The sequence below is a fragment of the Armigeres subalbatus genome, chromosome 2 (assembly GCF_024139115.2).
Source record: "Armigeres subalbatus isolate Guangzhou_Male chromosome 2, GZ_Asu_2, whole genome shotgun sequence".
NCBI lineage: Eukaryota > Metazoa > Arthropoda > Insecta > Diptera > Culicidae > Armigeres > Armigeres subalbatus.
Genome location: NC_085140.1, coordinates 227,475,493 through 227,501,537, shown reverse-complemented (window position 1 = coordinate 227,501,537; position 26,045 = coordinate 227,475,493). Strand labels below are relative to the sequence as shown.

General features: G+C 43.0%; 1 protein-coding gene and 1 long non-coding RNA gene across 2 annotated transcripts; both read right to left on the bottom strand.

The window, feature by feature from the left end:
• On the bottom strand, window positions 1-25,104 carry LOC134211812 (uncharacterized). The gene is made up of 4 exons (XM_062689085.1): window positions 24,893-25,104; window positions 585-731; window positions 268-529; window positions 1-205 (listed from the first exon to the last, which is right to left on the bottom strand). Exons 1-4 carry the CDS (start codon window positions 25,023-25,025, stop codon window positions 58-60), a joined length of 690 nt encoding a protein of 229 aa, XP_062545069.1. The 5' UTR covers window positions 25,026-25,104; the 3' UTR covers window positions 1-57.
• Window positions 2,961-4,180, bottom strand: LOC134215969 (uncharacterized). The gene is made up of 3 exons (XR_009980401.1): window positions 3,630-4,180; window positions 3,397-3,574; window positions 2,961-3,303 (listed from the first exon to the last, which is right to left on the bottom strand). It is a non-coding gene; the product is annotated as an uncharacterized LOC134215969 (long non-coding RNA).
• Window positions 25,105-26,045: the final 941 nt, after the last annotated feature.

Here is a 26,045-nt window from a genome sequence, read left to right as displayed (position 1 = left end):
TGAAGAATCGAAATAGTGGTTTTATGAAGTACAAAGTACAAAGCACCATAAATAAAATTATACGACATGCTCATCGTAATCATCAATATCACTTGTTCCAGAATCAACTTCCGCATCAAGACCTGGTGGTTTATTCAAACCAGATCCTTCTCCTGGCTTGAGTATTTTTACGCCTTTATCTCCCATTCTCAAGCAGTTCATTTGCCTGCAAGTAAATAACATTTCATTAGTCATATCCTACAAACTAACCCTGCCGTTCTACCGTACCTCGAAAACAGTTCGAATCCGTCAAAGTTTCCGTTCATTTCTAAACAGACGTGTACATTTCGTCCAACAAAATAGAGATCGTAGAATCTGGCACAAACCTCTATGAAATCAAATCTTGGAGGGTTCACGCATACTGGTCGCGGATTCTTACCACTAACTCGGTTCCTGTACATTACACGGTTGTTGAATAACATTCGAAAATCGAATGCAAACTCTTCCGGTATATAAGTGAGATTCATACATCCATTCATACTAAATATTCCTAAAAGATGATTTTTGGATAATGAATGATTAATCAAAATATGTGAATATGTTACCTGTGCAGCAACTGCAAATGCCATTCGAACATTGACAACCATTCTTGAAATATCCTGAGACTGCTGCCAATGGGTTGGGGCTAAGAAGCTGTTTGAAGAGTACATCATCACGTTCTGGATTGTTTTTCGTTCTTGACATACTTGTATCTGTAAAGATAGGTTTATTTGAATTTGCATTTTATTTACGACATCAAAAATATATTCATACTCATTTGCAAATAACACGGAAATAAATTAAATAAAAAACCAGATTGACGACGTCTTTCTTGATTCAATCGTTTAGTATCTCGTAAATAATCACCTTAATCGAAAAAATATTTGTTAGGCGTAGTAGCGGGCACCTTCATACATATCTGGTACCAAATAGATTTTCGTGAAAACTTCCTGCTGTTGAGAAAACTTGCGTTAGATACAAACTTCAAGTGGTTAACTCATGCTGGCTCTTCTTACATATACGTTAGCGCCTGGAAACGGCAGCGGCGGGTAGGAAACCAACCACTATATGTGATTCATTATGGCTTTATAGCCAATGAACCAGCCAACCTTATACACACGATATATATTGTCTATCCGGAATAAACTTAGAACGCTTTTTATACCGAAGTTGGATTTTTCTCCAGATACAGGCAAATAACCCAACTTCGAAAGTAGTGCGCTAGATTCGCCTAAAGATGCGCTAAACAACGCATCATTTAGTTTGACAGATAAAACTTCGGAAGAAAGTTCGATTCGGAAGTCCCGACTGGTTGGTGCTACGCCGACAATACTATATGGTTCAATACGCCATTTTCTTCATATAACCTTGATCGCAATGATCGATCGTGATTATTTTCAATAGTGATCAACTAGAGTTTGCCCCCGTCGAATGCAACTTGTTGCGAGAAAATCGGTTAAGGATTATAGTAACTGTCAATCCTGTGGACAGCAACCATACACCGCTATAAAGCGTTCTGATGCGGATGGTGGGAGTATTTAACATCAACCTTGTATTAGGTTCTGCGGCGTCTGTACATAACCTCAATCTGCTGACAGATCAGTAGTACTTCTTGTTGGACTCAGGGGCAGCCAACCAATCACGAACTTGACCCTTGTCGGAGTCCTCGTCGGAGTCAGTGGAAAGTACTACTGAACTGTCAAAAAAGGTCATTTGCCGAGGACCGAATTCATTCGTGACGTCATGCTGCAGAACCTAATTCTCAGACACTCAAGCGCCCTATATTGCAGGCGGACACTCCTATTGATGACTGCGTGTTCTTCTACCAAAATGCTCGAGGTGTTCGTACTAAAATCGATGACTTGTTTTTGGCTGTTGCCGACAGCAACTACGACGTTATTATCCTGACCGACACCGGATTGAGGGACTCCATCGATTCTTTGCAAATTTTTGGGCCATCTTATAATGTATTCCGTTGCTATCGCAGCAACTTGAATAGCAACAAATCTAGTTTTGGCGGTGTGCTGGTTGTGGTTCATCAGCGTCATCCAAGTGTGCGCTCCAGAACGCATTTTGGCGAAAGATTGGAACAGGTGTTCGTTGACGCGTTACAGCGGCACACTAGAAGTTAACTTTCTGAAATCAGTATGGCGAAAGGCATATAAGGTTCGATTTATCAAAATTAACCACCTTCATCGAAAAAATATTTGGTAGGCGTAGTAGCGGACACCTTCCTACACAACTGGTACCAAATAGTTTTTTTTAAAGTTCCTAATTTTTAACAAACCCGCGTTAGATGTCTTTCGCCATACACATTTCTGGCGGTTTACTCATGCTGGCTATTTTGCACATATACTATAGTACATGGATGTGGCAGCGGCGGGTACACTACTAAAAATCCACACATATTTATTGGCAAAAATCCATAGATTTTACTTATAATGAATGTCAGCGCACACATAATCATTCTCCACACGAACTGCTAATAAAATAGATATTTAAATAGACTTTATGTGTGGAATTTTATGTTCTATATCGATTATATTAGGGTGGAGCTATTGCAAAAATTTATAACGACGACACATATATCTTATATAGATATTTTTGGCAGTGTAGCAAATCAGCCACTGCCAATAATTCATTGATGACTGTCAATTAACTACACTAATAAAAATCCACACATTTTTATTGGCAAAAATCTAAAGAAATTCACAAATAAATTTTATGTGTGCGTTAATAACCACCCGCTATAGGAAAATCCACATAAAGGTTATTAGTTAATAACAGTTATGTGTGTTTCCACATATGTGCTATGCGAATTCAAATAGCCGTTATGTGGGAAATGCTATAGTCAAAATTTATGTGTGCCACACATAATGGATATGATTGGATTTTTGTCAGTGTATCATGTTCTGATTGGAGTTGTTAACCTCCCGCCGGACCGCAGTAACGATGCAGCTTTATTAGACGTTCCGTTCGTGAACTGTGTGAAAACAATTCTTATGATGAAAGGATCTTAATCTGTGGTGATTACAACCAACCCCGCCTTCAATGAACCGCCGTACGGACGGTAATGTAGTGCTTGCTGGAAACATATCTATTCCTTCATCAAGTGCGGCTTCTGATTATGTCCGTACCTTTGAGTGGGGTTACCTAAGTGATTGCCAAGATGTTAATGATATGGCGGACAGTTTCTGTAGTATCGTTCAACAATGGCTGCAACTAAACGTGCCTCCAAAACGTCGTCCACTTTCGCGCGTCTGAGCTACACCTTTTCTTCGGAACCTAAAACGTGTTAAAAATGCTAGTTAACGGAAGCATCTTGCAAAACAGTCTGCTGTGAGCAAAATCAACTTCCAGCGCGCCAGTAATGCATACCGTCGTTTGAATTCAACTCTGTACAAGGCACATGTTATGAGGGTACAAATCAGTCTTAGGCGTAATCCGAAATATTTTTGGAAATTTGTCAATAGCAAAAGGAAAAATCGTCCATACTAAGTGTTACACCCTCCGGGTGCAAGAAAACGATCTCAAGTGGGTAGGTGAACGAACTCAACTAAAAGTATATTTTACATTAATAATTAAACATGTAAACAATACAATAAACATACAATCTAGTTTTCTCCCACAGCAACCAGCCTCTTTCTGCTCTGTACCTCTGTAGACTAGCGGACGATTCTATATTAACAATTAATTTTAATTATAAACAAATTTATAAACTACACGAAACAAACTCACGGTAAGTAACGGTAATATGATTTATGCAAGACGATGACAAAACAGGGACTTCAATACAAAGACTTCGTTACAGCAATGATCTACAAATAACACAATGAATACATCATCTATACTACACTACAATATTCACAATACTCAACAAATTTTCCAATTAAACTTTCACAATTATACTATCACACACATATTTCACTACGCTAGAAAGAAAACCATCTTTCTTCATTCCTTCTGTACAGAACCATCAACAAATCTGTTATGGCCGTTTTTTTTCCTACCGCTTTTGCTTCAATTAGCTCCTTCATGTATGTGTGTCAACATTGAGCAACAACAAAACGGAACGCGTTCGCTACATCGATCATCATGCGCGTTCACGCTATTAACCCTTTCAGGCCCGTCGGAATTACCCACGGCAACACCAAGTAATGTGATGTACGATAACGACGAAGGAAATACACCTGTGTAACGATGTGAAACGTTCGCCTAATGTTTTGCATCAGTGTTCGAACCAGTGCAAGCAACAGACGCCGAAGCTGAATCTGCATTATTAAATGTACCTCTGGACCTTCTCAAGTTGACAACATTCGTGGTTACTTGTCTGCAGCGTCAAAGTTATTCGTAATAATTGTTAGTGATGTTGTTCTCAGGCAATCGAAGAACTACATCTCTACCGATCAGCATGGTTTTATGCCGGGTAGATCAGTCACTACGAACCTGCTCAACATCACTCAAACTTGTATTACTGCTATGGAGAACAAGGCTCAAGTCGATGTTATCTACACCGATTTGAAGGCGGCTTTCGACAAGATAGACCACAACGTCTTGTTGTCCAAACATCGCGCCTCGGAGCAACGACCAAACTCACTTCGTGGTTTGGTTCTTACCTAACTAGCAGAACACTCCGTGTGAAAATTGACTCGTGCGTTTCGTCCCCTTCCTGTAACTTATCTGGCGTGCCACAAGGAAGCAACTTGGGACCTCTGCTGTTTACACTCTACTTCAACGACGTTTCATCGAAATTGGTTTTAGATTGCAGAATTATCTATGCAGAAGACCTGAAATAGCTATAGCTAATAGTATAGCCAATAGTACGATCAGTTGATGACTGTCATCGTCTGCAAAGTTTGTTGAACGTGTTCATTACCTGGTGCGATCAGAACAAATTGATTGTCAGTGCCCCAAAGTGCTCTGTTATCACCTTCCATCGTTCAAAACACCCGTTTTTGATTACCGTATTGATGGAACCATATTTCAAAGAGTTACGTAGGTTATGCTACGTTTTGACAGGGCAAGTGAATTGAACAACTCAGTTGAATTTTTTTCAAGTGAATTGAATTAAGGGCAAGCCAGAGTAAACGCGACGAGCGATGCGACGCGACGCGACTCACGTAAAAGAATAACAATCATTATCAACAGGCTGTCAAATTGCACTGTCGCGTCGCGTCGCATCGCACGTCGCGTTTACTCTGGCTTGCCCCTAAGGTGTTTACACGTTCAGTTCGCGTTCGATTCAAGCGATTTGCTCAATTCACTTGCCTTGTCTAAACGTAGCATTACTGATCTTGGAGTTGTGTTGGATCCAAAACTGACGTTCAACGCCCATTATACGTCGATAATTGCCAAGGCAAACCGCCGGCTGGGCTTCATATCGAAAATTGCGAAGGACTTCACTGATCCGCACTGCTTGAAGTCCTTGTACTGTGCGCTGGTTCGACTTACCGTGGAAACCGCTTCTATTGTCTGGACTCCGAATGACGTTGCATGGAACTTGAGAATTGAACGTGTCCAACGGAGGTTTATTCGAATGGCCCTGCGTTACTTACCATGGCGTGATTCACTTAATCTTCCTCCATATCCTGTACGATGCAGCTTGCTCAATATGGATACCCTCGAAAGAAGGCGAAAGCTGCAGCAAGCGACATTCGTGGCTAGACTACTGTGAGGAGAAATCGACTCTTACTCGGGCTCAAGAATCAAAAACAGTTTCTTCCTCTAAAATTCGGTTCAGATTCCGGACAAATTCAGAATTCTTGTCGTCTGCTGCATTCTTCGGAACAAAAATTCGTAATCGCAGTCTTCGGTCACAATTGTTCTTATACTTAGGTATTTCTTGAACTAATTACGATTTGAATGAACTAACTAAAAGTATGTGTCGTGTGTTCAATAAATGTTACGGAGAGTTTGAATTCCATGTTTTTCGTTCGGTTAATAAGAATAGATTTTAATTTCTTAATGTTAGATTTTCTAGTAATGTTTAATATTAAGATTGTATGTTTTACTAAATCAAGAAAAAACTAAACAAATAAATAAATAAAACATTTACCAAGAGATTGATCTGCACCTCCATCGAAGTCACAAGAAAAAACATCAGATTCGAAAATGAAAACAATTTATCGTACTACCAGAGCCGTAGCGTGGACTCCCAGCGCCCTTGGCGAAACCTTCATTAGGCGCCCCTCACTCTTGCAGATGTTCGAAACAAGAAGTGTGCTAAGAGCAGGGAGAATAAAAATTAACTTTTTTTGCGGGGAGGATTTAATGAATTTTTGCATTATAAATTCCTAAAGCCTCTATAACCTGCATATGTTCCATTAGGTAGAAAGTAAGGGTTATTAAAAGACCAGAACATTTTTAGAAATCCCCTGAAGTTTAACGATTTTTGTCATTTCTCATTTATTAACATTCATTTCATTGCATTGCAGCAATTTCCGAAAAAAATGGCAAAAAAATATGTTTTGTTAATATCTCCGGAACGCAATGTTCATTCGGTCTAATTTTCAATAGGGTCTAACTAGGCATCAATCTGCGTCGAATGCAACTCGGATAATGCTAAGTACAAAAAAGTTTGTGTCACATTTCTTGTACACATACACACACATATACATACGCATATACAGGCATCAGTCTATTATAGAGTCGATTGGATGACCTTCGGAAACGCCATTAGTTCTTTTGATGACAACAAATCCAACTCCAGAGTGGCTTAGTTCGCAAAAACTTTTGATCTTTCAATGAACTTCCACTTTGGGGTGAATTGGTTGATTGTGAGAATAGCGATTGGTCCAAGTAGTATCAGGAACAAAACAACTAGGTTGATTGATGGCCAGAATAACCAACGGGCCTATTTAGATCAAGGTATATGAATTTTTAGAGTGGGTCTGACGGTAGTTTGGTAGCACTGGTTGTTTTGGTTGAACCAATAAATTTCAATTTCAGCATACCATCATTTCAAATACTCTTCCCCGTTAAAAGCTTTACCAGTTTATAAAGATTACGCTGACGGAAGCCGATAACAAGGCGTTAGTTGGCACTATGCGTGAGAAAAGCTGGGACGAACAATAGCTGTCGTTGTCAGGACGCCGTATGACAAAATGGCGTTCGTGGCGAGGTACCGCCCGTCGGTTCGGATGAGAAAGTACCTCCAGGAATGCGTAGAAATCCCGGCACCTCTGGGCAGGATGTTAGCAGGCTCGGTGGTTCTCACTTGGCAGGTCTTGCTAAGCTCGGGGACGGTCTGCTTGTACAATACGCACCGCTCGCTGGAAGTCGTCTGCCAACCGGATAGCCAACAGTTGTCAACCCCGGAAACGAATAACCAAACGTCGGTCAGCCAAATGGTAATTCCTGGCAGTATTCGCTCCGGTGGTGCACTTAGGCACGCGCCGACTTGCAAGATGGCGTTCTCGTGGCGTCTCCAAATTCCGAGTTTCACGAGGAATGAAATAAACTTCAAAGATGCGAATTGGCTGTAGGTTCTTAGTATCTCGTACCTCGACTGATCGCTTTCTTCCTTTTTTGCCTTCTTCATCGAAGCCTCTGGAGCTCATATTTTTAGTAACCGTATTTATTTGCCACCAACTTTGTCAAAATTCACCGCTTTGATTCATCGCCCACCCGTTTTGAAATGACGGTTAGACACTCAAATTATTTCCCTGCATTCCAACACCATACACAAAGTGTTACCATTCGGTAATAACCTGATTATGGATGTAGTCCCCGAGAGAATCGTGATAAGATGTTAAATTTGTATCCGTTTGCACCAGTGAATTTGTGAATAATTTAACTCGTAATTTGTGAATAACTTAACTCGTCTTAGACGGTGGAATAATTTGTCATCCTTTTCCATAGCGGAATTCTGGATTTCGGCGCCCCCCTAAGGCATGGCGCCCTTGGCGGGGGCCAACCCTGCCAACCACACGCTACGGCGTTGCGTACTACTGTGAAAATATTCAATGTTTCTCTGATATTCTGAATCCTGGGGATGAGATAGAACAGAATGGACAAGTTTATTATGGCCATTTGTGTTTAAACGGGTTGAACGGCAATCAAACCAAGCACCGATTGAGTCTTGGTCTTAAAGTCTAACAAGTGGAAGGTAGGAACATTGCTTCTTAATCATTTGATGATGGACGAATTATACGCGCAGCTCTAACGTGAGTGCAACAGCTACCCAAGCCGCCAAAATCGTCACGAGATTTAAACGCTCAGGTTGGCCAATTCATGCCCACCAGCTAACAAACGAGAACGGTCGGTGATAAATTAATTTTGCTGCCTTCAAGAATATTGCCATTCGCAACACCTGCTTTGCACATAGCATCCCGTATGGGCAGACCTGAAGCTCACTACAGCAGGTTAGAATCGAAAATCAATCACGTTTTCGATTGATGGATAGCACTTTTCCTGCGTTACCGGTATCAGCACCTACAGATCTGTTGTCACCAAGTCAAAAAATTTTGGATTTAGATTTTAGCTGCGGTTGCTGCTGTTGCAAACATTTTCCATGAGCTGAAAAATGCGCGAGTTGGTGTTATATTTTGAACCCACAGTTAAAATTGGTAAGTAAAATAAATACTATTCTTGAGCAAGGTCCGTAACGTAACGCACAGGTGCTGAAGGAATCCATCGATAAAACCAGCTGTTGAAAAAGCATGATGCATCACATCTGGAAATCAACTGAATCTATCGTTCGAATTGCGTACTTTTGCTCCCGAGATCCGAGTCCCGCTGATGGAAATTTTGGTTTTTGTCGCTATTCTTCGGGAACGAAAATCGTACTGTTTGACAACATCAAAATTGTACAATAACGTAATCAATCGTCTAAGACGAGTTAAGTAACTCGATTTAATTTCACCAATTATTTCGATATCTTTGCAGATACGTATTAATTACGTATCGTATTATACGTATTATTTTTTTTAAATAACTTAATGTTTCCGTTAAATTAAAAAAAATCGTCTTGTATTGATTGACCTTCTATATAGGGGAACTGTTCCGCTTTCCATCTCACTGAACATATATTCATCTCATCTCAAAACAGAGAAATACAGCACCAATCTTGCCGCTGCACAAAAAGATCACAACAATAAAAAAATCATATTCCTTTTCATTGCCTTGTTTTTGATGATATGGAAATTGGAGCTATGAGATGAAGTGCCGAACCCCCTAGTAGCTTCTTTTTTTTAAAGATAAATGGAAAATAAACGTCATTGAATATGAAAATCCTGCGATTAAATTGATTTGATGCATGCATATATTTCATTTCTAGATTCTTTCAAAAGTATGTACCATGTTTATGGATTCCATTTAATGCAATCATTAACCTGATGAAAATAAAGATTGGAGATAATCCATTGATTTCACACATACCTTTCATGAGTAAAACCCCATTGCAAAAATCCATGTGGGTGGGTACATGAATCGAACGGCCTTTTTTACTTGAATGTGGGCCTACAGATAATACGCTATAACACACCTACCTCAGCATGCGCAGTCCACACTCAAACTTCTGCCGTGCTTCGAGGTGACAATAGTGGTGACGCACTATGACACTGCTGCTTCAGGACAAGCAGATCACTCGCTCTCTACCGAAGCAGCTCACGCAATACCCTACGAGAGTAGAGACACTCCCCACGCCAGTTGGCACTCCCTGGCATCATGTACGCTTTGAGCGGCACACAGTTGCAGCAGGGACCATGTCCAAGAGCTTGACGACCCCTCCCCAGCTGTTTGCGAGTCATGGAGAACTGCCTAGGACGTGGTGGGATTTAGCAGTGGGCTCTGCTCAATCCCTCCCATAAAAAACACAAGTGTCCGTAAGCAGACTCTATCAAAGCGACTGTGTGCCGCTTCAAAAGCACAAGCCCAGGGAGTGCCACTGGCACATCAGGGTTGATCCCAGTAAGACCCTGCTTATGGTATACTGGTTGCGTGTTATTGGACTTTGTCTCTGGATATTGAAATATTGTGAACGCGAGGGCTGGTAGTCTAGTTATACTATTCTCTTAGTAAGGTCATGTGACACCGACCTGAAACGGCGAATGGGCTAATGGCCAGGCTGTCTTCCGTCCCCTAAAACCGTGGCGGGCCTTGTAGCACGCGGTACAATCCTGTCGCTCAGCTGGTAGCTGAGTGGGAGTAGGCTCAGATGCTCTTTCCTGGCTAGCGCTGATCTGGCTCTGAGCACGAAAGTGTCAACCCTCGCATGGCCTCCCTGCATGCCGCAAGGTATGTATAGATAACCATGGGATCGCGAAGGCGACTACACCAGCAGGATTCGACAGCAGCCGCAAGGGGGACCCAACAGCGATGATTCCAAGCAAAACAAAAAAATTGAGCGAGGGAGGTGAGGTGAATGGCGGGAAGGAGAACCCTCTCGACAGGCGCCTTGGCCTTGATCGGTCACCCCAAAGGTCGCCGGGGGAGGCGATGGTGAAGCTCGTGGTGTGTCAGACGAGGTGCCGGTCGATGTTAAAATGGACGGCCCCACTCTGACCAAGGTCATAAACTCGGTGATGACCAACCATGGGGACAATGGAGACTAGACCATGGAAGTAATTGCGGACGTTTCGGACGTAATTATGTCCTCCCTGGACAACCGAGTCGACTACAGTAAGGACTTGAAACAGGCCGTACTGACCCTCTGCGCTCTAGTCGGCGAAGGCGAAGTCGGAATGGAAGTCCTTGCTGGAAGCCAGTAAGGAGGCGGAGCACAAGATCTTACTGAATAGATGGAGTTGGCGGTTAGCCAAGCGGTGAAGGCCTCGAAGGTAGCAGCTGGCGGAGAGCCAGACTGCAGAGCTTCAGAGGTGGATGGCAATCAGCGGAGCAACTCCTAAGCTAAGTAAGGTTACGCAGGAGGCGGATCTGAAAGTAGCCAAAAAGCCTCGGTTCGGACAGTCGAGAAGGTCCGAGTTGATAAGACCGACAGAAAAATGGTACCTCCACCAAGGATGAAGCTCTCTAGTCTAGGAGGGGATGTCAACTAAGGGTATGCGATAACACACTTTTTCCTAACGAAACGAAACGAAACGAAATTCAAAATGTCTATGTTGATTCGGATCGAAACGGAACGAAATATAGAATTACTTTCGAGACTTCGAAACGATACGAAATCAAGGTTCATTTAATTCGAAATTTTTCGAAACGAAACGAAATTTTATTTTTTTTTCGCGGAATTTTTATTAAATTGGTTTTACATTATATACACAATTCTGATTTCACTTTTTTGAAGTCAAATAACTGTTTTGCGACCAATGGAGTTATAATAACAGAAGAGGCAGCCTGTGATAAATCACCGCATTTTCGCCGCATATACCATTGACGATAAGGCAATACCCCAGATTTTTTGCCGCTTTCAAAGGAATTCATCGTAGAGCGTGTGCTTCCGAATTTGATCAATTTTATATCAGTAAGTATATAAATATATAGAAATTGTGGGATTTTTTATATACGGATTCAAATTTCGTTCAAAACCTTAGTTCACTTAAGAATAATGTAATTATGCTGAAGCATACTTCATATTGTCTTGTCAGCGTGGTTTTATAGTATTGAGCTAAGTAAAAATTAGAAAATGAATGCTTAGAAGAATCCTTGATATAAGACTTCATAGTCTTATATCAAAGACCCATAGTCTTATATACAATCAGCTCAACGAACTGAGCTATTGTCTGTGTGCCCTTGGCATATGAGAGCAGCGGTTATGGTCAGTATGAGCTGAAAACAATCATAAGTAAAGAACTTTCAGCAATTGATAATGGTCTTTAAACCCGTTCTGGATTTTTTTTTTGCAAATTCCATGCGAAGATCTAGAAATGCCCACAAATCTTCAATGTTCCTTACATATTGTGTAAATAGTCAAAGAAGAGCTTAGCTTGATTAACTGTTCACATCGTAGTTGCTAATCTTGATTGGCCGAGAAACAGTAAATAGGCACAGCTCACCAATTAAATAATATTCAAGGGCTACAAAAAAATTATTTTTATTGTATACTTGCTTCGGAGTTTCCAATTCATGGCCAATAACGATGCTGGTCACGTCCTTACAGTCAATTTAGGATTAGGAGAGCAAAATTAATTTAACACTCATTGTTATAAAAGACCGAGGAATGCTCTGCATCTCCGTGAGCGCTACGGGAAAGGAATCGTTGGTTAGTAGTGAAAGTACTGAAAGTAATTTATGTGAAGCCCCTTGGTAAGCGACTAAATATTTATTGTAAACGAAGATATTTTGAAAACAAGAAGACGAAAACTGTGTTTCAAATCAATCCAACGCAAGATCAATATGCTTCGTTTAATAAGCTTCTAGAATATGATCGCTTCCGCTTCCTAAATAATTTGTGCTCTTCGATGCAGACATTAGTTTTATCACTTCGCGTTCTCCCACACTAGCTGGCGTGATCAACATCAACAATGTCGATTGTACACTGGTTAAACAAATTTCTGCTACGAGAGGTAATTTTTTTCACTTCGCGTTCACGACACGATCGATTCCGCATTCAGATTAGTGAAAATAGTAAAAAATATCACAAAATATAAATTTGAATCTTGGAAACACTGAAAACGTTTTAAAGAAGAAAACTACATACGTATTTGTCGACTAAGAATGGGGTTATGTGGTAAGTGTTGCGGAAGGTGTCAGCTGGCGACCTCGCACCGATGCTTACAGCAAATAAAAGACGTCATTTGTCAGTTATTAGCTAAAAAGTATAGTACTGCTCTATACTCCATCTAGGAGGACAGTAGCAGCTACAAAAGTAAACTCCGTTTACCTTTGCTATGACAAAACCCTCATCGTCGGGAGAAGATATTATCTTCTGGATGGGGTATCGCCCACAAGTCCAAATTCCCACCATACCGGACTTGTCCGCAATCCAACTGCCGTTCCCAGCAGGGATGCGGTATGGGTCGGACAGCAAGGCAACATCAGCTTTACACTCGATAACCGACTGTTGTAGCAGCAGTTGAGCCGCCTCGCAGTGGTTCAAGTTTAGCTGTGTTACTTGCATGTCTGGACCCTTCTAGAGGCCGGACAGGCCTGAGCACCGGTGAGATGCCTGTTGTCTGCTCCTGGAGGACAGATCAGACATCTTGGTGCAGCCTGGCAGGTGCGAGCCTGGTAGTTTTTGGCTCCGTACCTACGGCACAGCTTACTACGGTCAGGTCCCTTACAGTCATAAGACTTATGACGGTGGCCAAGGCACCTGTACCAGGCCTGACTGGGTTGGCTTGTGCTCAAAGAGCACACCGACCAGGCCACCTTCAGTTTTACCTTATCCAGCACCTTCTTGGCCTCGGCCATAGGTACTTGGAATGAGGCAACCTGCATTCCCGCAAAGCCTTTGCGTAACCGAATCGCGGATTCCTGGATCTCGACATTGCACTGATCCCTCAGTGCGTCTATCAGGTCTCCGGCTTCGGTTATCTCATCCATGCCCTTGCACTGGATGTTCAAGACTGGGCACAGGGCTCTAACTTGAACCCCGTCACCCAGGACCTCCTCTGTCAACTTTTTATACTCGGAACTCTTCCAAGCAGCATCCCGCTTCAAGGCGAGAATCATCTCGCCTTTGCGCGTTCTTCGGATGCAGTTGACATTAAGCATATGCGGTATTTCGAAAAAAATCGTTTCAGGTGGTTCGAAACGAAATTCCGCGGAATTTCGCGGAATTTGAGCAAGCCGAAATCTGATTTCTTGATTTCGTTTCGTTTCGTAAAATTGCAAGAATTTCGCTAGAAAAAAACTAGCTTCTAACGAAATTTAACGGAATTCCGCGGAATTTCGAAACAAATTTAAACTTGAACCAGACTTTATATTATCAAAAATTTTGGCTGCGCCGCAGAACAAAATCGTAAAGTTGTTTTCAAAACTTTAGGTTATAATTTTTTTCTATTAACGGATTACTGCGGATTTTTCTATTAATTGGAGATGCCAGCATGTGGTGGTTAACACACGTTTTTCCTGCTAACTGGCGAATCAATCAGTACCGATATGAGCGTTTGGCACAAAAGCCTGTAGCCACATTATTTGATGGCAGCTTCTGCCCGCGTTGTCGTCTGCGTCCTGTCACGGTCGCCATAAAAAGAATTTCGACGCATCTGCGCCATCGAATACGGCGGAAAGCGATATGCAGTGCTTCACCAAAGTGGCTGGATCAAATTAGATTTTCACCGCGAGATGCACTGTTGCGCATAATAATGCGCCCAATTTGAACATTGTACTAATGATAAATTAGTTTGTTACTTGAGGAACCCTAAGCTATCTGAATTACAACTTCATAATTGTGCGCTATTTCTAAGCAGAACAAAACTGAATTGCGATAGTGAGGAGGTGCGCGCATTGAAAGAAATTACAAATTTCTCACATGCTGCCACCGAATTAGTAAGTAGGAATGTATTTCTTAGATTTGCTTAAGTAATAAATGTTTTATTTAACAGCTTTGTAGCTGACCCTCAGGAACAAATGAGTCTTCCTGTCTGCTGAAAGAATCGGAGTTCATCGGCACCTTCCGCAATCGCAACACCTATCCTCTCTCATCGCCGGCAGATTGTTGATTTTCGTGATTAAAGAATGTACAATCGTCTCTGGTTGCCCAAAAAGCATTCGCAGGGTGTCCATTACACGTTGTACATTTGACGGATGCATGAGTAAACTTTTCACCGCTTCATACGCCTTACCCTTCATACATTTCTGGAGCCTGATAATGTTTTCATCGTCAGTAAATCCACACATCGCCGTGGTATTGGTAAAGGTCGCCAAGAATATCGGCCACTCTTCTGGTTGCCCGGAGAACAAAGGTAAATCCCTTGAGATTGCTTGTCGGGCAGCGAGTTGTTGGCTGCTTGGTGCTTGATACTGATGCAGATGCTGATGTGATACGGTGATTGGAGATGCCAGCATGTTGTGTTCAGCAGACGGATATACTGCCGTACCCTGAGGTATCGACAAGTATGAAGGACGGTTAACGGGAATTCTGGAATCGTGCTGTAGTCGGGTAGGCAACCTGTTGTCATTACTGAGAAGGTGACTAGCGCGGCTTGGAGACCATCTAGGACCAGGTCTTGTGCTGTAGTGAGGTGAATTTGGCTGTTGAACAGTTGAACCCGGATGACTCATTTCTTCGAGGATTTCCGGTCCCCTTCCTGAATTAGAGTGTTTTGTCTGAAATTTCCAGGGACTCTAGATGGGCTGTTGTTAGAGAAAGTGGACTTTGCCGCAGATGCCTCCGCAGTCACAAAGCTGTTTGTAAGGCAAAACCGTGCGGAAAAGATGGCTGTGAATTGAAGCACCATCAGTTACTTCACAATGAGAAAAAGGTTGCAGCAACAGAAACAAACGTTAGTCCATCGTCTTCAGTACAAAAGCCTTTCGTACCACGACTTGGCACCCAGACACATGATTGCAACGTCCATCGTACGAGTTCCAGTTCCGTTCTTTTCCGTTACCTACCCGTAACACTATATGGGAAGAATCAGTTCGTTGAAACGTACGCGTTCTTTGATGACGGATCGGAGCTTACTCTTTTAGATGAAGAGTTAGCGGAAGAGCTACAACTTGAAGGAAACACGCTACCATTATGCCTTCGATGGACCGGTGGCGCGTAGCGCAATGAAAAGAACTCGCGAATCGTTAATTTGGAAGTAGCTGGAATTCACAATCAGAATAAAAGATTCCCCCTCACGTCGGTTAGGACCGTCAAGGAGCTGCTGTTACCACGTCAAACGTTAGATGCTGTCGAATTGAAGCAATTGTATCCACATTTACGCGGGCTGCCAATCCATTCGTACCGTGAGGCACGGCCACGTATCTTAATCGGAATGAAGCACGCTAGTGTCGGAATAGTCCTGAAATGCAAAGAAGGGAAATTCGAAGATCCTATTGCAGTCAAGACTCGCATTGGCTGGACGGTCTGTGGAAAGATGAACCGTAGCGCAAAAGAGTCAGCTCAATGTATGGTTCATGTCAACACAGAAAATCAGGATTCGGATGAACAGCTGCATCTTGCAATGAAGGCATACTTTGCATTAGACAGTCTTGGTGTCACAAAGCTAAATGGGAATCTTATTCTCTCCTCCGATGACCAACGTGCCAAACATCTTCTCGAATCGACAACCAGGCTCCTCGATAAGCGTTACGAAGTAGGATTACTCTGGAGATACGATAACACCCGGCTGCCAAATGATCGAGCAATGGCACTGCGTCGGGATAAGCAACTTCAAAAGCGAATGGGAAGCGACACGGACTTGGCAGAGACCCGTAATGGTAAAATCGTTGAAGATGTTGCCAAAGGATACGCCAGAAAGCTCACACAGGAGGAAATTTATCAGTCATATCTGCGCATCTGGTACCTCCCCATATTCCCAGTTACGAACCCCAATAAGCCGGGGAAGATAAGACTGGTATGGGACGCAGCAGCTAAAGCATTCGGTGTTTCACTAAACTCTGCCTTACTGAAGGGTCCTGATTTACTCTGCTCACTGTTTGCCATACTTCTACAATTTCGCCAAGGTCGCATCGGGTTATCCGGAGACATACGTGAAATGTTCCATCAGATTTTGATGCGAACTGAGGACCAGCATTGTCAAAGGTTCTTTTGGGCAGACGAAGATGGTGAAGTTGCAGTTTACGTACTGCAAGTTATGAGTTTTGGAGCCAGCTGTTCACCAAGCTGCGCTCAATACGTCAAAAATATGAATGCGGAGCGTTTCCGAGCATCTCATCCAATCGCTGTTCAGGCAATATCAAAACGCCACTACGTGGACGACATGTTGGTAAGCGTTGACGAAGAAAATGAAGCTGTACGCCTAGCAGAGGAGGTCAAATATGTACATTCTCAGGGCGGTTTTGAAATCCGCAATTGGATGTGCAATTCCAAAACTGTGCTCACGGCGCTGCACGAAGGCAACACGACGGAGAAGGATATGGACTTGTCTTCAGAAATAGCCATCGAGAAAGTCCTGGGAATGTGGTGGAATACGGCGACAGATGAATTTTTATTCAAAGTAGGATGGACACGCTACGACCCACTTCTACTGACAGGTCAACGACCACCCACTAAGCGGGAAATGCTCCGGGTCCTGATGACTATTTTTGACCCTTTGGGACTTATCGCCCACTTTCTGATATTTCTCAAAGTTCTGCTTCAGGAAGTTTGGAGATCCAAAGTTGAGTGGGATGAAGAAATTGCAGGGGAATTGTACAGAAAATGGCAGCTGTGGACTAAAAGTTTACCCCAAGTTGAAACCGTGCGCATTCCACGCTGTTATAATTCATCGTTGGCACTGAACAGCTGCACTGAGATCCAACTTCACACGTTCGTGGACGCCAGCGAAAACGGGTTTGCTGCGGTAGCTTTTCTACGGTTCGACTACAATGGTTCTACGAAGTGCTCTATAGTCGCTTCGAAAGCTCGTGTTGCTCCGTTAAAGTTTCTGTCGATACCTCGATTAGAACTTCAGGGCGCTGTTCTCGGCGCAAGACTTGCGCAAAGCATCATATCCTCTCTATCACTACGGATAACTCGACGAGTGTACTGGACAGATTCTCGAGACGTACTTCACTGGATCAACTCAGATCACCGTCGCTACTCGCAATTTGTAGCTTTTCGAGTTAGTGAGATACTCGAAACATCCGAGCCAGAGGAATGGCGATGGGTCCCGACAAGACTCAATGCTGCCGACGATGGGACGAAGTGGGACGGAGCACCGGATCTTACAACAGAAAGCAGATGGTTCACCGGCCCAGATTTTTTGTGGTCTCCAGAAACAAAATGGCCGGAAACACCTTGTCTGCGCTCACCGACTACTACAGAACTTCGGCTGCACTTGATGGTGCATCGAACGGTGCCATGCGATTCACCTATTCGCGTGGATGATTTCTCAAGTTGGAAACGGCTACGAAATAGTGTGGCATTTGTTTTCCGTTATTTTTCCAACTTGCGACTGAAGGCAAAACAGCAGCAGATCTACCTTGGACCACTAAATGTGACGGAGCTTAAAAAAGCTGAGGCTTATCTATTCTGTGTAGCACAACGAGAAGGCTTCGCCGACGAAGTAACTACCCTACAGCAAGCACGTTCAACTGCGTCTGTGAAACTGCTACCAAAATCCAGTTCACTATACCGACTAACTCCATGGTTGGATGAACAAGGAGTTCTGAGAATGCGAAGCCGAATCGGCGGCTGCCAATTCGTCAGTGACGACACCAAACAACCAATTATTCTGCCCCGCGATCACCACATCACCACACTTGTAGTTATGCACTATCACTACAAGTACCATCATTGTAATCATGAAACCGTGGTCAATGAACTAAGGCGAAAGTTCCACGTTCCCCGCATTCGAGTCACCTTCAATAAGGTCCGTAAAAGTTGCCAGCGTTGCAAGAACGAAAATGCCATTCCCCAACCGCCGGTCAGTTCGGACCTGCCATAAGCAAGACTCGCGGCGTTCACACGCCCCTTTACATATGTCGGGATAGACTACTTTGGTCCAATGGAAGTGGTCATCGGTAGACGGACGGAAAAGCGTTGGGGAATGCTGATTACTTGCTTAACCGTCCGTGCTATTCATATTGAGTTGGTTTGCTCCCTCAGCACAAACTCGTGTATTATGGGTTTACGTAACTTCATCTCGCGCAGGGGCACTCCGAGAAAAATTTATAGCGACCGCGGCACGAATTTTGTCGGCGCCAGCCGAGAATTGAGTGTAGCCGTAGCAGAAATCAACCAATCAGGGATGGCGGAATTCGTTAGCCCAGACACTGAATGGATCTTCAACCCCCCTGCAGCACCCCATATGGGTGTTTGTTGGGAAAGATTGATCCGATCGGTGAAGCAATTCGTCCTGCTTCTAAACTCACGGATGAAGAACTAAGGAGCACGCTTACGGAAATAGAGAACGTCATCAACACACGACCTTTAACACATGTTCCAATCGACAGTGATTCGGCGCCAGCGTTGACCCCGAATCATTTTATTCTTGGGTCATCAGACGGGTCTAAGCCACTTTCAACCATAGACGATAGTGGCTCCACGTTACAGCGGAATTATCGAACCTCCCAGATTCTTGCCAACCAATTTTGGAAACGATGGGTAAGTGACTATCTTCCGGAAATATCTAGACGGACAAAATGGTTCGCACACACAAAACCGATCGTCGTTGGCGACATTGTAGTCATCGTTGACCCAAGACTTCCAAGAAACTGTTGGCCAAAAGGAAGAGTTATCCAGGTCAATATAGGACGCGACGGATGCATCCGATCCACAACGGTTCAAACGGCTAAAGGAGTGTACGAAAGGCCGGTGACAAAGCTAGCAGTCCTAGATGTTTACCGCGAAACCTTGTAAACCAACTGGAAGTTGGCGTACCCCGGGGGAGTGTTGTCAGCGCGAGATTCCACTGGACTGGCAACGCTTGTCCATACACTACCACATAATATAGATATAATAGTACCTAGATGTTTCGCTCTACAGCGACCTGTCAGAGAGATGATGCGGCATGAGGAGAAGATTGAATGTCGATTGAAGAAGAATGAATTATATGAAGCTTGATTGAACGCACTAATTGCTACAATTTGTTATCCTAAAAATCTATATATCTAATGTTAGTAAAATCTTAATCTAGTGTTAGTTAACAGTTGAACTTGAAACATTTATCATTGTACGGTAAGAATTGATTATTATGAGTGAAGAATGCTGAATTTCTAATTAAATGTATCTCTCAAATTAGCTTAGCCTAAACAAGCAGCAACCGATTGATTACGGCCTAGTTGAACTTAAAATTATACGAAAAGTTAGTTGGTATGTACCACTCATCTACGTTCGAATATCTAAAGTTAGATCTAACAAGTGACCATGAAAGAAAATGTATTTGTCATCATATCATCTTCAGTTATCCCATGCAACATCTACCGTCAGAGCATCGATTGTTGCCTGACTCCAAGCGCGTAGTAAACGTGAGTAGAATAATTTCTAGCAATAGTATTTGTAAAGTGATTTAAAACTCTCTCCTCCTTATGTTAGGAATTTTATAATCTTTCTTGGAATAAATATACGGATTAAAAATACGGAATCTGCTTTGTTGTATGGTGAGGTGAGTTGCCTTGCTGGCCTTAAACCAGTAGTTGTAGCAGGTGACTTCAATGCGTGGGCAGTGGACTGGGGTTCTCGGTTCACTAACGCTAGAGGTCATATCCTGCTAGAGTCACTAGCGATAATGAACGTAGTTCTGCTGAACGAAGGTCAAGTGCCAACGTTTAGAGGACCGAGCGGTGATTCATGTATCGACGTCACCTTCTGCAGCGCAGGATGGTCGAGTATACCCGGAATAGTACGACAAGACGAGGCGGTGCAGCTGATCCCGGATGGCGCACCTAACAGTTCAATCACGTTGGAGAAAGCGCTGCGTTGGGAAAGTCGGACTACAGGACTGAGCGGAACGAATTGACAGAGGTACTAACACTTGCCTGCGATATAGCGATGCCAAGGAAGACCCAGCCCCCAGGCAATCAACAACCAGTGTACTGGTGGTCTAACACGATCGCAGATCTTCGTAGAACCTGTCTTAGAGCTAAAAAAAAGGTTGCGACGTGCTAGAACAGACGCTGAGCGAGTCGATAGACGTGGGGTATTCTAGACAGCGAGCAGAGCTCTGAACTACGAGATTAAATGTAGCAAGCGAGCCTGCTTTGAACAGCTGTGCAGGATGGCGAATGACACCCCATGGGGAGATGCATATAGGATAGTGATGTCTAGGACCAACAGCACACCTCCTGAAAGAACCCAGAGATGTTAGCCGGAATAGTAGAGGGATTGTTTCCGAGACATGACATGAACCATCGGACTGGCCCGCTGCACCGTACGAATCAGTTGACGTGGTACCGCTAGTGACTAACGAGGAGCTTATCGTAGCCGAGAGAAAACTTAAGCTCAATAAGGCGCCAGGCCCGGATGGTATTCCAAACCTGGCCCTTAAACACGCCATTCTTGCTGATCCAGATATGTTCAGGAGCTGCCTTCAGAGATGCATGGACGAAGGAAACTTCCCAGATCGATGGAAATGGCAGAAATTGGTGCTATTACCGAAGCCTGGTAAACAGCCGGGGGACCCTTCGGCATACAGACCAATTTGCCTACTCGACACAGCTGGGAAGCTGCTAAAGAGGATCATCCTGAATAGATTGTAGGCTTATACAGAGTGTGCTGGTGGCTTATCCAGCAATCAGTATGGTTTCCGTAAGGGCCCTTCTACCATCGAAGCAATTCGATCGGTAACGGATACCGCCAAGATAGCGAGAGGTTTAAACAGACGAGTTATTAGGTACTGCGCATTGATTACACTTGATGTAAAACGCGTTTAACAATGCTAGCTGGGCAGCTATTGCTGACTCCCTGCACCGATTGAGAGTTCCGGATTACCTGTGCAGGATACTGAAAAGTTATTTTCAGAACAGGGTGCTGATATACAACACGGATGCTGGTCAAAAGTCTATCGTAGTGTCTGTGGGTGTTCCACAGGGATCGACCCTCGGACCGGTTCTATGGAATATTACGACGGAGTATTACGCTTAAATCTCCCGGCCGGTGTGAAGATTGAAGGTTTCGCGGATGGCGTAATGCTAGAGGTAACAGGAGACACTCTCGACGAAGTCAGACTGAAAACTTCATACGCGATTAGCAGAGTGGAGGAATGGCTCAACTCGAGGCGGTTGTCCCTTGCACATCACAAGACGGATGTCGTGGTAGTGCATAACCGTCATGGGCTGCAACAGGCGAGGATAAGAGTAGGGACCTGCACAGTTAACTCCGTGAGGTCTCTCAAGCATCTGGGCGTGATGATTGATGATAAGCTCAATTTTACGAGCCACGTCGATTATGCATGTCAGCGGGCTTCATTGGCGATAAAATCTTTATCACGAATGGTGTCCAACAGATCGGCGGTGCATAGTCAAGTGCGTAGGCTGATAGCTGGCGTAGCATTGTCTATCATCCGTTATGGTGTACCGGCATGGGCCGTAGCACTAAATACCGAGTACAATGTAAAGAAATTGATCAGAGTACACCGGCTGATGTGCCTACGTGTCGTGAGCGCATATCGCACCATATCATATGAGGCGGTGTGCGTTATAGCTGGGATGTTGCCGATTGACATACTCCTAGAGGAAAATGTGGAGTGCTACAACAAAACGGACTCGGTGCAAGTGCCTCGTTGCTCAAATGGCAAAGAGCATGGGACACGGCAGTCAAAGGTCGTTGGACCCACAGACTAATTCCGGATGTGTCCAACTGGGTCGATAGGAAACATGGTCAAGTCAACTTCCACCTAACACAGGTGTTGTCTGAACATGGTTGCTTAAAAAAAATCCTACACAGGTTTGGCTTCGCAGATTCTGCGGAGTGTCCTGACTGTGTAGGTGAGGTAGAGTCGGCAGAGCATGTGATGTTCGCATGCCCGCGATTCGAGGTAGAACGCAATGCCATGCTGGTTGTTAGCGGTATGGATACAACCCCGGACAACCTCGTCGAGAGGATGTGCCGGGAGGAAGTTATATGGAATGCGGTGAACACAGCATCTCAACAGATTATGTCGAAATTGCAGCGGTGGTGGCGTCTTGAACAAAACCAAAGAGTGCAGCAAGGTCACCTGTGATGCAGTGAACACCTTGCTCACCCGACAACCAACATGTCGCTGGTGAGCTGCGGGGACCTCAGTATGTAGATATAGAGGACATTGCGGTTCATGCGCGGTGGTTGTTGTCGGGGTGCTCGTCTCCAACGTGAGATTATGATACGGACCGCTAGGTTACTATCATAGCTTGCGATCGACGGGTGGTGAGGTAACCACCCTTGAAGTCGATGTTGTGTGTATTAACGTCAAGTGCGTTAGCATAGGGGTGAGCATTCTCAATAGTCCCCCTCCTGATGTATTGCTTAATTGCGGGACGGGGGTACGGACTGGCGAAAGGGTTTTGGTTTTATTGGGTCGGGTAAGAGTTACCTCCTCAGGTGTCTGGTTGCAGATTTCCGTTTACCCTTGCCTGCTTGCGGACACATGTAGCTTGTTTTTAGAGGTTTAGCAGAGCCCACTGCCAAACTCCACCACGTTATAGGCAGGCCCCCTAAATCGCAGAGTCCGTGGGGAGGGGAAGAAACCTCAGAGATCCATAGTGTTTTATACCAATCAACTCAGCTCGATGAGTTTAGAAAATGTCAGTCTGTCCGTGTGTAAGTGTGTTCACAAATGCGAAAAAAAAACTTTTGACATTTTTTTCATATAGGGGAAACTGGAGTAATATGCACCCGGGGCAAAACGACCCTTTGGGATTTTTTAGCATATTTTCGACAGTTTCTCCAGAGTATTTACTATAGCGCATGTAGTTAGGATCTCGAACTACAAATCCAGTAGTAAACATTCTTGAAAATATTACTGGAATATCGCTAAAAATGCTAAAAATTTTCTCGCAACATGTTTTACTCGACAGGGGGCAAAGCCTAGTTGATCACTATTAAATTTTATATCGATCTACCTTTTCAAAGTTATGAAGAAAATGGTACGTCGTACTATATATGGTTGGCTCTTGGCTAAATGGGAGAAAGGCAGTATCTCTACTTGCAAAGTTAAAAGACTTCACTATTCCATTTACTCCCACTATATGTATTCAATTAACATTGTATCAACAGACACGTATTTCGTTCTCTACTTGAAAACTTCTTCAGATGAATAATTCAGATAACAAAACACTCAAGAAATTTTCAAATAGAAAACGAAATACGTATCTGTTGATACAAAGTGAATACATATATAGGAAGTAAATGGAACAGTGAAGTCTTTTAACTTTATATCATTTTTCTCTAAGACGCTTTATATTAATTAATCATCATTACTTGGTGAATTGAGTTGGTTTATTGTTTATTCGTCTTCGATTGGATCATACAGACTACTCTTATTCTAACTTCCTTATTCTAGATTTGAAACAATACTTGGACAGGTTAAAATCAAACAAACTACAAACATTATTAAAAGCCCTAACGCAATAGCTAAAGGGATTATTTTATCCGTACGTTGTTCGGTGGGTTGGGACAGCGAGTAAATCATCGTGACGCAGGCTATGGCTAGATATGGTCAACTGTACATCCACGAGCAAGTCCAGATAGTCTATGTAACTCTTGATGATTCAAATTAGAATAATGTTCGGACATTTGCAATGGATCTAAATCTGTACTGATTTTTCTCTAAGAGCTATTCCATTGTTGGTTTCCATTATAGCACGCAAATGAGGGTTTTGCTGAACTCAATGTAGATTGCAATAATTGGAAATTGCAAGCTATAATGGACATCACACATGAATAACACTCATTGTTTGAATATGAAAATATAGGGCTTTTTGCTATTCAAGCACATACTGTAAAATCAGGCATTATAATACAAATCACAGAAAAGAATATTTTTTTGATCATGAATGTGTGCATTTGCACTTTTTGTACATATGTGAAATGAATCTTTGATTATAAATTATACATACAATGTATGCACCCATTTATGATAAAAAAAAATCTTTTCTACGATTTGTATTATAATGCCTGATTTAACAGTATGTGCTTGAATAGCAAAACCCCTATATTTTCATATTTTATTCGCAATAAACCTGATGTTAAAATGATCAGTTTACAAGGAAAGTTTTTTATTAATGATTTTAAACACTGCTACTACTTGATTAAACAAATGCAGGACAGATGACTCAATTTGCATAACCTATGTTTAGCTTTCACTCTCACATTATTTAATATTACACCATATTCATAATCTGCGGAGCGCCACTTTCACATTCGGTTACCACAGATGGCATATACAATTAAGGAAACACTCACGAATGAAATTACGCAACTCCTCAGCTGATTTGGGTTCCCAGATTTGTTCACTCTGGTCTATAGCACTATGGCAAGGAAGAATTAACACTGATATAAGGGACACTACTGATAATAAGAAAGAAATTTTCCCCATCGCGTCTTCAATTTCGCGCTTTAATGAATGCAGAGAAATGTGTCGTCTTCGGTGGATGAAAGCACAATGATGGCAATGGTTATACTCGCTGGTACCTAACGTTGCACAGATACCAAGCTGGTTGAACCTTCCAGTAAAACAAGTTCAAGATGAAATGCTCCTGTGTTAAAGAAGAAAGGGGATCTTTTCATTGCCCTCGTTTGCATAAAGAAAGAACATTATTATTAATAATACCAATTCATGATTTATGTAGGGTAACCATTAAGAGATCAATAATAATTTGCGCAACTATAGTTACAAAAAGATGATTTCTTTAGCTCGAGTTGTACGAATATGTATATATGTTAGATCTAGATTCGGGATGGAAGAAAAAAAGTAGACCTTAGAATGCATAATTAGTCGATGTTTATTAATCTATAAGTAGGACCACAACGACTATATTATTATTATTTTTTAAATGAGAATTTAAACATTTTTACGTAACATATAAATAAATTAGAAATCCGAATAAAATATACTCCATTTAGTGGCCCTACCAACAATTCTGTAACTTCTATACCTACATCCTCGTGGTGCAAGCCGGGGTACAAGCACCCTTGGAAAAGATCGGCAATCAACCCTGGTAGGAACTTTGCGGAATGCTGAGGAGCAAATCTGATCGAGCATCTGTCCTCCAAGAAAATGCGGCGTACAACAGTGTCTGTTCCCCATGACTGATCATCGTCCAAGTGACAGCGACTATGCAAAGCAAAACTATGCATTATGATCCTCCAGACCGGGGGTAATGGTTCTCCGGTAATTCAGGGGCTTGGATGTCAGGCCCTGCAAGCCAGTCTTTGAAAAAACTTACTTACTTGATACTTGATGGGCTACAGATCCTCGATAAACCTACGCCGAAAGGAATAACCTCCTTCACTGGACTCGATCCTGGGTCAATCGCCTTCCAGCGCCCTGTGGTCCTCTTCTACTGCAAAAAGCCATCGTGTACGCGGCCTTCCACGAAGCCTATGGCCTCTTCTG

Excerpts from the sequence above, each read along its gene's own strand:
- LOC134211812 (XM_062689085.1), bottom strand. The coding sequence starts at position 25,025 with ATGGGGAAAATTTCTTTCTTATTATCAGTAGTGTCCCTTATATCAGTG. Across the intron at positions 732-24,892 it reads GGAGTTGCGTAATTTCATTC|ATACAAGTATGTCAAGAACG; the intron begins GTGAGTGTTTCC and ends CTATCTTTACAG. Across the intron at positions 530-584 it reads CATTTGCAGTTGCTGCACAG|GAATATTTAGTATGAATGGA; the intron begins GTAACATATTCA and ends ATCATCTTTTAG.